The sequence below is a fragment of the Mustelus asterias genome, unplaced genomic scaffold (assembly GCF_964213995.1).
Source record: "Mustelus asterias unplaced genomic scaffold, sMusAst1.hap1.1 HAP1_SCAFFOLD_2093, whole genome shotgun sequence".
Classification (NCBI taxonomy): Eukaryota; Metazoa; Chordata; class Chondrichthyes; order Carcharhiniformes; family Triakidae; genus Mustelus; species Mustelus asterias.
Genome location: NW_027592038.1, coordinates 22,501 through 37,500, shown reverse-complemented (window position 1 = coordinate 37,500; position 15,000 = coordinate 22,501). Strand labels below are relative to the sequence as shown.

Sequence of the window (15,000 nt, the reverse complement as noted above, 5' to 3'; positions counted from 1 at the left end):
GACAGTGCGGCACTCCCTCAGCACTGACCCTCTGACAGTGCGGCACTCCCTCAGCACTGACCCTCTGACAGTGCGGCACTCCCTCAGCACTGACCCTCTGACAGTGCGGCACTCCCTCAGCACTGACCCACTGACAGTGCAGCACTCCCTCAGTACTGACCCTCTGACAGTGCGGCACTCCCTCAGTACTGACCCTCTGACAGTGCGGCACTCCCTCAGCACTGACCCTCTGACAGTGCGGCACTCCCTCAGTACTGACCCTCTGACAGTGCGGCACTCCCTCAGCACTGACCCTCTGACAGTGCGGCACTCCCTCAGCACTGGCCCTCTGACAGTGCGGCACTCCCTCAGCACTGACCCTCTGACAGTGCGGCACTCCCTCAGCACTGGCCCTCTGACAGTGCGGCACTCCCTCAGTACTGACCCTCTGACAGTGCGGCACTCCCTCAGCACTGACTCTCTGACAGTGCGGCACTCCCTCAGCACTGGCCCTCTGACAGTGCGGCACTCCCTCAGTACTGACCCTCTGACAGTGCGGCACTCCCTCAGCACTGACCCTCTGACAGTGTGGCACTCCCTCAGCACTGACCCTCTGACAGTGCGGCACTCCCTCAGCACTGACCCTCTGACAGTGCGGCACTCCCTCAGCACTGACACTCTGACAGTGCGGCACTCCCTCAGCACTGACCCTCTGACAGTGCGGCACTCCCTCAGCACTGACCCTCTGACAGTGCGGCACTCCCTCAGCTCTGACCCTCTGACAGTGCGGCACTCGCTCAGCACTGACCCTCTGACAGTGCAGCACTCCCTCAGCACTGACCCTCTGACAGTGCGGCACTCCCTCAGCACTGACCCTCTGACAGTGCGGCACTCCCTCAGCACTGACCCTGACAGTGCAGCACTCCCTCAGCACTGACCCTCTGACAGTGCGACACTCCCTCAGCACTGACCCTCTGACAGTGCGGCACTCCCTCAGCACTGACCCTGACAGTGCGGCACTCCCTCAGCACTGACCCTCTGACAGTGCGGCACTCCCTCAGTACTGACCCTCTGACAGTGCGGCACTCCCTCAGCACTGACCCTCTGACAGTGCGGCACTCCCTCAGCACTGGCCCTCTGACAGTGCGGCACTCCCTCAGCACTGACCCTCTGACAGTGCGGCACTCCCTCAGCACTGGCCCTCTGACAGTGCGGCACTCCCTCAGTACTGACCCTCTGACAGTGCGGCACTCCCTCAGCACTGACTCTCTGACAGTGCGGCACTCCCTCAGCACTGGCCCTCTGACAGTGCGGCACTCCCTCAGTACTGACCCTCTGACAGTGCGGCACTCCCTCAGCACTGACCCTCTGACAGTGTGGCACTCCCTCAGCACTGACCCTCTGACAGTGCGGCACTCCCTCAGCACTGACCCTCTGACAGTGCGGCACTCCCTCAGCACTGACACTCTGACAGTGCGGCACTCCCTCAGCACTGACCCTCTGACAGTGCGGCACTCCCTCAGCACTGACCCTCTGACAGTGCGGCACTCCCTCAGCTCTGACCCTCTGACAGTGCGGCACTCGCTCAGCACTGACCCTCTGACAGTGCAGCACTCCCTCAGCACTGACCCTCTGACAGTGCGGCACTCCCTCAGCACTGACCCTCTGACAGTGCGGCACTCCCTCAGCACTGACCCTGACAGTGCAGCACTCCCTCAGCACTGACCCTCTGACAGTGCGACACTCCCTCAGCACTGACCCTCTGACAGTGCGGCACTCCCTCAGCACTGACCCTGACAGTGCGGCACTCCCTCAGCACTGACCCTCTGACAGTGCGGCACTCCCTCAGCACTGACCCTCTGACAGTGCGGCACTCCCTCAGCACTGACCCTCTGACAGTGCGGCACTCCCTCAGCACTGACCCTCTGACAGTGCGGCACTCCCTCAGTACTGACCCTCTGACAGTGCGGCACTCCCTCAGCACTGACCCTCTGACAGTGCGGCACTCCCTCAGCACTGACCCTCTGACAGTGCGGCACTCCCTCAGTACTGACCCTCTGACAGTGCAGCACTCCCTCAGCAGAGACCCTCTGACAGTGCGGCACTCCCTCAGTACTGACCCTCTGACAGTGCGGCACTCCCTCAGCACTGACCCTCTGACAGTGCGGCACTCCCTCAGTACTGACCCTTTGACAGTGCGGCACTCCCTCAGCACTGACCGTCTGACAGTGCGGCACTCCCTCAGCACTGACCCTCTGACAGTGCGGCACTCCCTCAGTACTGACCCTCTGACAGTGCGGCACTCCCTCAGCACTGACCCTCTGACAGTGCGGCACTCCCTCAGCACTGACCTTCTGACACTGCGACACTCCCTCAGCACTGACCCTCTGACAGTGCGGCACTCCCTCAGTCCTGACCCTCTGTCAGTGCGGCACTCCCTCAGCACTGGCCCTCTGACAGTGCGGCACTCCCTCAGCACTGACCCTCTGACAGTGTGGCACTCCCTCAGTACTGACCCTCTGACAGTGTGGCACTCCCTCAGTACTGACCCTCTGACAGTGCAGCACTCCCTCAGCACTGACCCTGACAGTGCGGCACTCGCTCAGCACTGACCCTCTGACAGTGCGGCACTCCCTCAGCACTGACCCTCTGACAGTGCGTCACTCCCTCAGCACTGACCCTCTGACAGTGCGGCACTCCCTCAGCACTGACCCTCTGACAGTGCGGCACTCCCTCAGTACTGACCCTCTGACAGTGTGGCACTCCCTCAGTACTGACCCTCTGACAGTGCGGCACTCCCTCAGCACTGACCCTCTGACAGTGCAGCACTCCCTCAGCACTGACCCTGACAGTGCGGCACTCGCTCAGCACTGACCCTCTGACAGTGCGGCACTCCCTCAGCACTGACCCTCTGACAGTGCGTCACTCCCTCAGCACTGACCCTCTGACAGTGCGGCACTCCCTCAGCACTGACCCTCTGACAGTGCGGCACTCCCTCAGTACTGACCCTCTGACCGTGCAGCACTCCCTCAGCAGAGACCCTCTGACAGTGCGGCACTCCCTCAGTACTGACCCTCTGACAGTGCGGCACTCCCTCAGCACTGACCCTCTGACAGTGCGGCACTCCCTCAGCACTGACCCTCTGACAGTGCGGCACTCCCTTAGCACTGACCCTCTGACAGTGCGGCACTCCCTCAGCACTGACCCTCTGACAGTGCGGCACTCCCTCAGCACTGACCCTCTGACAGTGCGGCACTCCCTCAGCACTGACCCTCTGACAGTGCGGCACTCCCTCAGCACTGACCCTCTGACAGTGCGACACTCCCTCAGCACTGACCCTCTGACAGTGCAGCACTCCCTCAGTACTGACCCTCTGACAGTGCGGCACTCCCTCAGCACTGACCCTGACAGTGCGGCACTCCCTCAGCACTGACCCTCTGACAGTGCAGCACTCCCTCAGTACTGACCCTCTGACAGTGCGGCACTCGCTCAGCACTGACCCTCTGACAGTGCAACACTCCCTCAGCACTGACCCTCTGACAGTGCGGCACTCCCTCAGTACTGACCCTCTGACAGTGCGGCACTCCCTCAGCACTGACCCTCTGACAGTGCGGCACTCCCTCAGCACTGACCCTCTGACAGTGCGGCACTCCCTCAGCACTGACCCTGACAGTGCGGCACTCCCTCAGCACTGACCCTCTGACAGTGCGGCACTCCCTCAGCACTGACCCTCTGACAGTGCGGCACTCCCTCAGCACTGACCCTCTGACAGTGCGGCACTCCCTCAGCACTGACCCTCTGACAGTGCGGCACTCCCTCAGTACTGACCCTCTGACAGTGCGGCACTCCCTCAGCACTGACCCTCTGACAGTGCGACACTCCCTCAGCACTGACCCTCTGACAGTGCGGCACTCCCTCAGCACTGACCCTCTGACAGTGCGACACTCCCTCAGTACTGACCCTCCGACAGTGCGGCACTCCCTCAGCACTGACCCTCTGACAGTGCGACACTCCCTCAGTACTGACCCTCTGACAGTGCGGCACTCCCTCAGCACTGACCCTCTGACAGTGCGGCACTCCCTCAGCACTGACCCTCTGACAGTGCGGCACTCCCTCAGTACTGACCCTCTGACAGTGCGGCACTCCCTCAGTACTGACCCTCTGACAGTGCGGCACTCCCTCAGTACTGACCCTCTGACAGTGCGGCACTCCCTCAGTACTGACCCTCTGACAGTGCGGCACTCCCTCAGTACTGACCCTCTGACAGTGCGGCACTTCCTCAGCACTGACCGTCTGACAGTGCGGCACTCCCTCAGCACTGACCCTCTGACAGTGCGGCACTCCCTCAGTACTGACCCTCTGACAGTGCGGCACTCCCTCAGTACTGACCCTCTGACAGTGCGGCACTCCCTCAGCACTGACCGTCTGACAGTGCGGCACTCCCTCAGCACTGACCCTCTGACAGTGCGGCACTCCCTCAGTACTGACCCTCTGACAGTGCGGCACTCCCTCAGCACTGACCCTCTGACAGTGCGGCACTCCCTCAGCACTGACCTTCTGACACTGCGACACTCCCTCAGCACTGACCCTCTGACAGTGCGGCACTCCCTCAGTCCTGACCCTCTGACAGTGCGGCACTCCCTCAGCACTGGCCCTCTGACAGTGCGGCACTCCCTCAGCACTGACACTCTGACAGTGTGGCACTCCCTCAGTACTGACCCTCTGACAGTGTGGCACTCCCTCAGTACTGACCCTCTGACAGTGCAGCACTCCCTCAGCAGAGACCCTCTGACAGTGCGGCACTCCCTCAGTACTGACCCTCTGACAGTGCGGCACTCCCACAGCACTGACCCTCTGACAGTGCGGCACTCCCTCAGCACTGACCCTCTGACAGTGCGACACTCCCTCAGCACTGACTCTCTGACAGTGCGGCACTCCCTCAGCACTGACCCTCTGACAGTGCGGCACTCCCTCAGCACTGACCCTGACAGTGCGGCACTCCCTCAGCACTGACCCTCTGACAGTGCGACACTCCCTCAGCACTGACCCTCTGACAGTGCGGCACTCCCTCAGCGCTGACCCTCTGACAGTGCGGCACTCCCTCAGTACTGACCCTCTGACACTGCGGCACTCCCTCAGTACTGACCCTCTGACAGTGCGGCACTCCCTCAGCACTCACCCTCTGACAGTGGGGCACTCCCTCAGCACTGACCCTCTGACAGTGCGGCACTCCCTCAGCACTGACCCTCTGACAGTGCAGCACTCCCTCAGCAGAGACCCTCTGACAGTGCGGCACTCCCTCAGTACTGACCCTCTGACAGTGCGGCACTCCCTCAGCACTGACCCTCTGACAGTGCGGCACTCCCTCAGTACTGACCCTCTGACAGTGCGGCACTCCCTCAGCACTGACCGTCTGACAGTGCGGCACTCCCTCAGCACTGACCCTCTGACAGTGCGGCACTCCCTCAGTACTGACCCTCTGACAGTGCGGCACTCCCTCAGCACTGACCCTCTGACAGTGGGGCACTCCCTCAGCACTGACCCTCTGACAGTGCGGCACTCCCTCAGCACTGATCCTCTGACAGTGCGGCACTCCCTCAGCACTGACCCTCTGACAGTGCGGCACTCCCTCAGCACTGACCCTCTGACAGTGCGGCACTCCCTCGGTACTGATCCTCTGACAGTGCAGCACTCCCTCAGCACTGACCCTCTGACAGTGCGGCACTCCATCAGCACTGACCCTCTGACAGTGCGGCACTCCCTCAGCACTGACCCTCTGACAGTGCGGCACTCCCTCAGCACTGACCCTCTGACAGTGCAGCACTCCCTCAGCACTGACCTCTGACAGTGCGGCACTCCCTCAGCACTGACCCTCTGACAGTGCGACACTCCCTCAGCACTGACCCTCTGACAGTGCGGCACTCCCTCAGCACTGACCTCTGACAGTGCGGCACTCCCTCAGCACTGACCCTCTGACAGTGCGACACTCCCTCAGCACTGACCCTCTGACAGTGCGACACTCCCTCAGCACTGATCCTCTGACAGTGCGGCACTCCCTCAGCACTGACCCTCTGACAGTGCGGCACTCCCTCAGCACTGACCCTCTGACAGTGTGGCACTCCCTCGGTACTGATCCTCTGACAGTGCGGCACTCCCTCAGCACTGACCCTCTGACAGTGCGGCACTCCATCAGCACTGACCCTCTGACAGTGCGGCACTCCCTCAGCACTGACCCTCTGACAGTGCGGCACTCCCTCAGCACTGACCTCTGACAGTGCGGCACTCCCTCAGCACTGACCCTCTGACAGTGCGACACTCCCTCAGCACTGACCCTCTGACAGTGCGGCACTCCCTCAGCACTGACCTTCTGACACTGCGACACTCCCTCAGCACTGACCCTCTGACAGTGCGGCACTCCCTCAGTCCTGACCCTCTGTCAGTGCGGCACTCCCTCAGCACTGGCCCTCTGACAGTGCGGCACTCCCTCAGCACTGACCCTCTGACAGTGTGGCACTCCCTCAGTACTGACCCTCTGACAGTGTGGCACTCCCTCAGTACTGACCCTCTGACAGTGCAGCACTCCCTCAGCACTGACCCTGACAGTGCGGCACTCGCTCAGCACTGACCCTCTGACAGTGCGGCACTCCCTCAGCACTGACCCTCTGACAGTGCGTCACTCCCTCAGCACTGACCCTCTGACAGTGCGGCACTCCCTCAGTACTGACCCTCTGACAGTGCGGCACTCCCTCAGTACTGACCCTCTGACAGTGTGGCACTCCCTCAGTACTGACCCTCTGACAGTGCGGCACTCCCTCAGCACTGACCCTCTGACAGTGCAGCACTCCCTCAGCACTGACCCTGACAGTGCGGCACTCGCTCAGCACTGACCCTCTGACAGTGCGGCACTCCCTCAGCACTGACCCTCTGACAGTGCGTCACTCCCTCAGCACTGACCCTCTGACAGTGCGGCACTCCCTCAGCACTGACCCTCTGACAGTGCGGCACTCCCTCAGTACTGACCCTCTGACAGTGCAGCACTCCCTCAGCAGAGACCCTCTGACAGTGCGGCACTCCCTCAGTACTGACCCTCTGACAGTGCGGCACTCCCTCAGCACTGACCCTCTGACAGTGCGGCACTCCCTCAGCACTGACCCTCTGACAGTGCGGCACTCCCTTAGCACTGACCCTCTGACAGTGCGGCACTCCCTCAGCACTGACCCTCTGACAGTGCGGCACTCCCTCAGCACTGACCCTCTGACAGTGCGGCACTCCCTCAGCACTGACCCTCTGACAGTGCGGCACTCCCTCAGCACTGACCCTCTGACAGTGCGACACTCCCTCAGCACTGACCCTCTGACAGTGCAGCACTCCCTCAGTACTGACCCTCTGACAGTGCGGCACTCCCTCAGCACTGACCCTGACAGTGCGGCACTCCCTCAGCACTGACCCTCTGACAGTGCAGCACTCCCTCAGTACTGACCCTCTGACAGTGCGGCACTCGCTCAGCACTGACCCTCTGACAGTGCAACACTCCCTCAGCACTGACCCTCTGACAGTGCGGCACTCCCTCAGTACTGACCCTCTGACAGTGCGGCACTCCCTCAGCACTGACCCTCTGACAGTGCGGCACTCCCTCAGCACTGACCCTCTGACAGTGCGGCACTCCCTCAGCACTGACCCTGACAGTGCGGCACTCCCTCAGCACTGACCCTCTGACAGTGCGGCACTCCCTCAGCACTGACCCTCTGACAGTGCGGCACTCCCTCAGCACTGACCCTCTGACAGTGCGGCACTCCCTCAGCACTGACCCTCTGACAGTGCGGCACTCCCTCAGTACTGACCCTCTGACAGTGCGGCACTCCCTCAGCACTGACCCTCTGACAGTGCGACACTCCCTCAGCACTGACCCTCTGACAGTGCGGCACTCCCTCAGCACTGACCCTCTGACAGTGCGACACTCCCTCAGTACTGACCCTCTGACAGTGCGGCACTCCCTCAGCACTGACCCTCTGACAGTGCGACACTCCCTCAGTACTGACCCTCTGACAGTGCGGCACTCCCTCAGCACTGACCCTCTGACAGTGCGGCACTCCCTCAGCACTGACCCTCTGACAGTGCGGCACTCCCTCAGTACTGACCCTCTGACAGTGCGGCACTCCCTCAGTACTGACCCTCTGACAGTGCGGCACTCCCTCAGTACTGACCCTCTGACAGTGCGGCACTCCCTCAGTACTGACCCTCTGACAGTGCGGCACTCCCTCAGTACTGACCCTCTGACAGTGCGGCACTCCCTCAGCACTGACCGTCTGACAGTGCGGCACTCCCTCAGCACTGACCCTCTGACAGTGCGGCACTCCCTCAGTACTGACCCTCTGACAGTGCGGCACTCCCTCAGTACTGACCCTCTGACAGTGCGGCACTCCCTCAGCACTGACCGTCTGACAGTGCGGCACTCCCTCAGCACTGACCCTCTGACAGTGCGGCACTCCCTCAGTACTGACCCTCTGACAGTGCGGCACTCCCTCAGCACTGACCCTCTGACAGTGCGGCACTCCCTCAGCACTGACCTTCTGACACTGCGACACTCCCTCAGCACTGACCCTCTGACAGTGCGGCACTCCCTCAGTCCTGACCCTCTGACAGTGCGGCACTCCCTCAGCACTGGCCCTCTGACAGTGCGGCACTCCCTCAGCACTGACACTCTGACAGTGTGGCACTCCCTCAGTACTGACCCTCTGACAGTGTGGCACTCCCTCAGTACTGACCCTCTGACAGTGCAGCACTCCCTCAGCAGAGACCCTCTGACAGTGCGGCACTCCCTCAGTACTGACCCTCTGACAGTGCGGCACTCCCACAGCACTGACCCTCTGACAGTGCGGCACTCCCTCAGCACTGACCCTCTGACAGTGCGACACTCCCTCAGCACTGACTCTCTGACAGTGCGGCACTCCCTCAGCACTGACCCTCTGACAGTGCGGCACTCCCTCAGCACTGACCCTGACAGTGCGGCACTCCCTCAGCACTGACCCTCTGACAGTGCGACACTCCCTCAGCACTGACCCTCTGACAGTGCGGCACTCCCTCAGCGCTGACCCTCTGACAGTGCGGCACTCCCTCAGTACTGACCCTCTGACACTGCGGCACTCCCTCAGTACTGACCCTCTGACAGTGCGGCACTCCCTCAGCACTCACCCTCTGACAGTGGGGCACTCCCTCAGCACTGACCCTCTGACAGTGCGGCACTCCCTCAGCACTGACCCTCTGACAGTGCAGCACTCCCTCAGCAGAGACCCTCTGACAGTGCGGCACTCCCTCAGTACTGACCCTCTGACAGTGCGGCACTCCCTCAGCACTGACCCTCTGACAGTGCGGCACTCCCTCAGTACTGACCCTCTGACAGTGCGGCACTCCCTCAGCACTGACCGTCTGACAGTGCGGCACTCCCTCAGCACTGACCCTCTGACAGTGCGGCACTCCCTCAGTACTGACCCTCTGACAGTGCGGCACTCCCTCAGCACTGACCCTCTGACAGTGGGGCACTCCCTCAGCACTGACCCTCTGACAGTGCGGCACTCCCTCAGCACTGATCCTCTGACAGTGCGGCACTCCCTCAGCACTGACCCTCTGACAGTGCGGCACTCCCTCAGCACTGACCCTCTGACAGTGCGGCACTCCCTCGGTACTGATCCTCTGACAGTGCAGCACTCCCTCAGCACTGACCCTCTGACAGTGCGGCACTCCATCAGCACTGACCCTCTGACAGTGCGGCACTCCCTCAGCACTGACCCTCTGACAGTGCGGCACTCCCTCAGCACTGACCCTCTGACAGTGCAGCACTCCCTCAGCACTGACCTCTGACAGTGCGGCACTCCCTCAGCACTGACCCTCTGACAGTGCGACACTCCCTCAGCACTGACCCTCTGACAGTGCGGCACTCCCTCAGCACTGACCTCTGACAGTGCGGCACTCCCTCAGCACTGACCCTCTGACAGTGCGACACTCCCTCAGCACTGACCCTCTGACAGTGCGACACTCCCTCAGCACTGATCCTCTGACAGTGCGGCACTCCCTCAGCACTGACCCTCTGACAGTGCGGCACTCCCTCAGCACTGACCCTCTGACAGTGTGGCACTCCCTCGGTACTGATCCTCTGACAGTGCGGCACTCCCTCAGCACTGACCCTCTGACAGTGCGGCACTCCATCAGCACTGACCCTCTGACAGTGCGGCACTCCCTCAGCACTGACCCTCTGACAGTGCGGCACTCCCTCAGCACTGACCTCTGACAGTGCGGCACTCCCTCAGCACTGACCCTCTGACAGTGCGACACTCCCTCAGCACTGACCCTCTGACAGTGCGGCACTCCCTCAGCACTGACCTCTGACAGTGCGGCACTCCCTCAGCACTGACCCTCTGACAGTGCGACACTCCCTCAGCACTGACCCTCTGACAGTGCGACACTCCCTCAGCACTGACCCTCTGACAGTGCGGCGCTCCCTCAGCACTGACCCTCTGACAGTGCGGCACTCCCTCAGCACTGACCCTCTGACAGTGCGACAGTCCCTCAGTACTGATTATTTGAACCCGCTGCGGTCCAGTATGGTGTAGGTATACCCACCGTGCTGTTAGGGAGGGAGTTCCTGGATTGTTATTGGACATCAGTCAATCACCGTGTGGTGTAGGTCAATCCACAGTGCTGTTAGGGAGGGAGTTCCAGGATTGTTATTGGACATCAGTCAGTCCCCGTGTGCTGTAGGTACACCCACAGTGCTGTTAGGGAGGGAGTTCCAGGATTGTTATTGGACATCAGTCAGTCCCCGTGTGCTGTAGGTACACCCACAGTGCTGTTAGGGAGGGAGTTCCAGGATTGTTATTGGACATCAGTCAGTCCCGTGTGGTGTAGGTACACCCACAGTGCTGTTAGGGAGGGAGTTCCAGGATTGTTATTGGACATCAGTCAGTCCCGTGTGGTGTAGGTACACCCACAGTGCTGTTAGGGAGGGAGTTCCAGGATTTTGGACCCAGCGACAGTGAAGGAACAGCCGATATATTTCCAAGTCGGGATGGTGAGTGACTCGGAGGGGAGCCTCCAGGTGGGGGTGTTCCCAGGTATCTGCTGCCCTTGTCCTTCTAGATGGTAGAGGTGGTGGGTTTGGAAGGTGCTGCCTAAGGAGCCTTGGTGAGTCGCTGCGGTGCATCTTGTAGACGGTACACACGGCTGTCACTGTGCGTCGGGGGTGGAGGGAGTGAGTGTTTGTGGTCAGCGTGTCGATCGAGGGAGTGGATGAGTTTGATTGACATTTGTTCCGTGTTTTCTGCAGTGATTGAGAAATGGTGGGGTTGTAAACGGATGGATTATGCTCTGTACTGTCCCGACGCACTCACCGCTTTCCCAACGGTCACTCTGCCCCATCTCTTCCACGCCAGCTACTGGGAATCAACAGACGTTGTGGCTTTCATCCTCCGACAGGTACTGTTCACATCCAAACAATGCCCGGTACCCAATCACTCCCAGGACAGGTACAGCACGGGGTTAGATACAGAGTAAAGCTCCCTCTACACTGTCCCCCATCAAACACTCCCAGGACAGGTACAGCACGGGGTTAGATACAGAGTAAAGCTCCCTCTACACTGTCCCCCATCAAACACTCCCAGGACAGGGACAGCACGGGGTTAGATACAGAGTAAAGCTCCCTCTACACTGTCCCCATCAAACACTCCCAGGACAGGTACAGCACGGGGTTAGATACAGAGTAAAGCTCCCTCTACACTGTCCCCATCAAACACTCCCAGGACAGGTACAACACGGGGTTAGATACAGAGTAAAGCTCCCTCTGCACTGTCCCCATCAAACACTCCCAGGACAGGTACAGCACGGGGTTAGATACAGAGTAAAGCTCCCTCCACACTGTCCCCATCAAACACACCCAGGACAGGTACAGCACGGGGTTAGATACAGAGTAAAGCTCCCTCTACACTGTCCCCATCAAACACTCCCAGGACAGGTACAGCACGGGGTTAGATACAGAGTAAAGCTCCCTCTACACTGTCCCCCATCAAACACTCCCAGGACAGGTACAGCACGGGGTTAGATAGGGAGAGTTTGTGCTGTCCTGGTACCCCATGCCGACACTATAGTTAAGAAAGCCCCACCAATGCCTCTACTTTCTCAGAGGACTGAGGAAATTTGGCATGTCAGCTACAACTCTCACCAACTTTTACAGATGCCCCATAGAAAGCATTCTTCCTGGTTGTATCACAGCTTGGTCTGGGCTCCTGCTCTGCCCAAGACCGCAAGGAACTACAAAGAGTTGTGAATGTAGCCCAGTCCATCACGCAAACCAGCCTCACATCCATTGACTCTGTCTACACTTCCCGCTGCCTCGGGAAAGCAGCCGGCATAATTAAGGACCCCACACCCCGGACATTCTCTCTTCCACCTTCTTCCTTCGGGAAAAAGATAGAAAAGTCTGAGGTCACGGACCGGCCGACTCAAGAACAGCTTCTTCCCTGCTGCTGCTGTCAGACTTTTGAATGGACCTCCCTCGCATTAAGTTGATCTTTCTTTACACCCTAGCTATGACTGTAACACTACATTCTGCACCCTCTCCTTTCCTTCTCTATGAACAGTATGCTTTGTCTGTATAGTGCGCAAGAAACAATACTTTTCACTGTATCCCAGTGACAATAATAAATCTAATCGAAATGAGAGGAAAGCCAAATCAAATTCCAATGAACTTAAATCAAAATCTCCAGCCGCCCCGGTTACTGGCGTGTTGCCTCCGTCGGGTTCCCGGCTGACCATCCTGTTTCTTCATCGCCACCCCCACAGGTCATGAAGCAGCAGAGGATGGAACCGGAAGAGTCGGGGCTGGAGGTATCAGATTATTCGCCGCCTCTGCCTTGGGGGAAGTGGCTCCGACGGAGAACCCAGGTCAAGATACGGGTACGTTACTCAGTGAGGGGGGCGACAAGGGCACGGGGAAACCCCGAGCGGGGCGACGGGGAACCCCCGAGCGGGGCGACGGGGAACCCCCGAGCGGGGCGACGGGGAACCCCCGAGCGGGGCGACGGGGAACCCCCGAGCGGAGTGCCAGAGAACCGCCGAGCGGGGCGACGGGGAACCGCCGAGCGGGGCGACGGGGAACCCCCGAGCGGAGTGCCAGAGAACCGCCGAGCGGGGCGACGGGGAACCGCCGAGCGGGGCGACGGGGAACCCCTGAGCAGAGTGCCAGAGAACCGCCGAGCGGGGCGACGGGGAACCGCCGAGCGGGGCGACGGGGAACCGCCGAGCGGGGCGCCAGAGAACCGCCGAGCGGGGCGCCAGAGAACCGCCGAGCGGGGCGACGGGGAACCGCCGAGCGGGGCGCCAGAGAACCGCCGAGCGGGGCGACAGGGAACACCCGAGCGGGGCGACGGGGAACCGCCGAGCGGAGTGCCAGAGAACCGCCGAGCGGGGCGACGGGGAACCGCCGAGCGGGGCGACGGGGAACACCCGAGCGGGGCGATGGGGAACCCCCGAGCGGGGCGACGGGGAACCCCCGAGCGGAGTGCCAGAGAACCGCCGAGCGGGGCAACGGGGAACACCCGAGCGGGGCGACGGGGAACCCCCGAGCGGGGCGACGGGGAACCCCCGAGCGGGCGACGGGGAACCCCCGGACGGGGCGATGGGGAACCCCCGAGTGGGGCGCCGGGGCGGCAGGGCGGGGACGGGGGGGTTGTGGGGGTGGGGGGGGAGGAAACCACATCGCCAGTAACGGAAAACTACCTCACAACCGTTCCTGAACCAAGTTCCCCGGGCCTGCAGGACGGTTACCCTCAAAAACCGCCCACCACCCCCACCCCCCCTACACCCCACCCTATCTCTGTAACCTCCTCCAGCCCCCACACCCCTCCCTATCTCTGTAACCTCCTCCAGCCCTGACACCCCCTCCCTATCTCTGTACCCTCGCCAGCCCCTACACCCCTCCCTATCTCTGTAACCTCCTCCAGCCCCTACACCCCTCCCTATCTCTGTAACCCCCTCCAGCCCCCTACACCCCTCCCTATCTCTGTAACCTCCTCCAGCCCCTACACCCCTCCCTATCTCTGTAACCTCCTCCAGCCCCTACACCCCTCCCTATCTCTGTAACCTCCTCCAGCCCCTACACCCCTCCCTATCTCTGTAACCTCCTCCAGTCCCTCCACCCCTCCCTATCTCTGTACCCTCCTCCAGCCCCGACCCCCCTCGCTGTCTGGGTGTGGGTCTGGACCTGTTGGGTAACATTTTCTCCGGTTCTGTTTGGCAGAATGTTGCGGCCAATCACCGAGCGAGTGATGTGGTTGTTCCGGTCGGGGGGCCCCAGGTTCTGTCCGGCCGATTCGCTTACGGCCCCCTGGATGTGGTGACGCTGACCGGGGAGAAGGTAGGACCCCCGGACCCTTCCCCCCACTCCCCCCTCTCCCCACACCCCCCTTCCCCCACATCCCCCTCTCCCCCACACCCCCCTCTCCCCCATACCCCCCTCTCCCCACACCCCCCTTCCCCCACATCCCCCTCTCCCCCACATCCCCCTCTCCCCCACACCCCCCTCTCCCCACACCCCCCTCTCCCCACATCCCCCTCTCCCCCATACCCCCCTCTCCCCACACCCCCCTTCCCCCACATCCCCCTCTCCCCCACATCCCCCTCTCCCCCATACCCCCCTCTCCCCACACCCCCCTCTCCCCACACCCCCCTCTCCCCACACCCCCCTCTCCCCACACCCCCTCTCCCCACACCACCCCTCTTCCCCACACCCCCCTCTCCCCCACACCCCCCTCTCCCCCACACCCCCCTCTCCCCACACCCCCCTCTCCCCCCACACCCCCCTCTCCCCACACCCCCCTCTCCCCACACCCCCCTTCCCCCACATCCCCCTCTCCCCCACATCCCCCTCTCCCCCACACCCCCCTCTCCCCACACCCCCCTCTCCCCACACCCCCTTCCCCCACATCCCCCTCTCCCCCACATCCCCCTCTCCCCCATACCCCCCTCTCCCCA

At 61.8% G+C, this 15,000-nt stretch overlaps 1 protein-coding gene across 1 annotated transcript in view; it reads left to right on the top strand.

Moving 5' to 3' along the window:
* LOC144489286 (membrane-associated phosphatidylinositol transfer protein 1-like) overlaps positions 1-15,000 on the top strand; it is a gene marked incomplete at its 3' end in the record, with an annotated part of 61,631 nt that overhangs the window by 27,368 nt on the left and 19,263 nt on the right. The window contains exons 7-9 of the mRNA XM_078207152.1: positions 11,300-11,448; positions 12,811-12,924; positions 14,267-14,383. Of these exons, the coding sequence (XP_078063278.1) occupies positions 11,300-11,448; positions 12,811-12,924; positions 14,267-14,383 (380 nt within the window). The remainder of the gene's footprint in view (positions 1-11,299; positions 11,449-12,810; positions 12,925-14,266; positions 14,384-15,000) is intronic.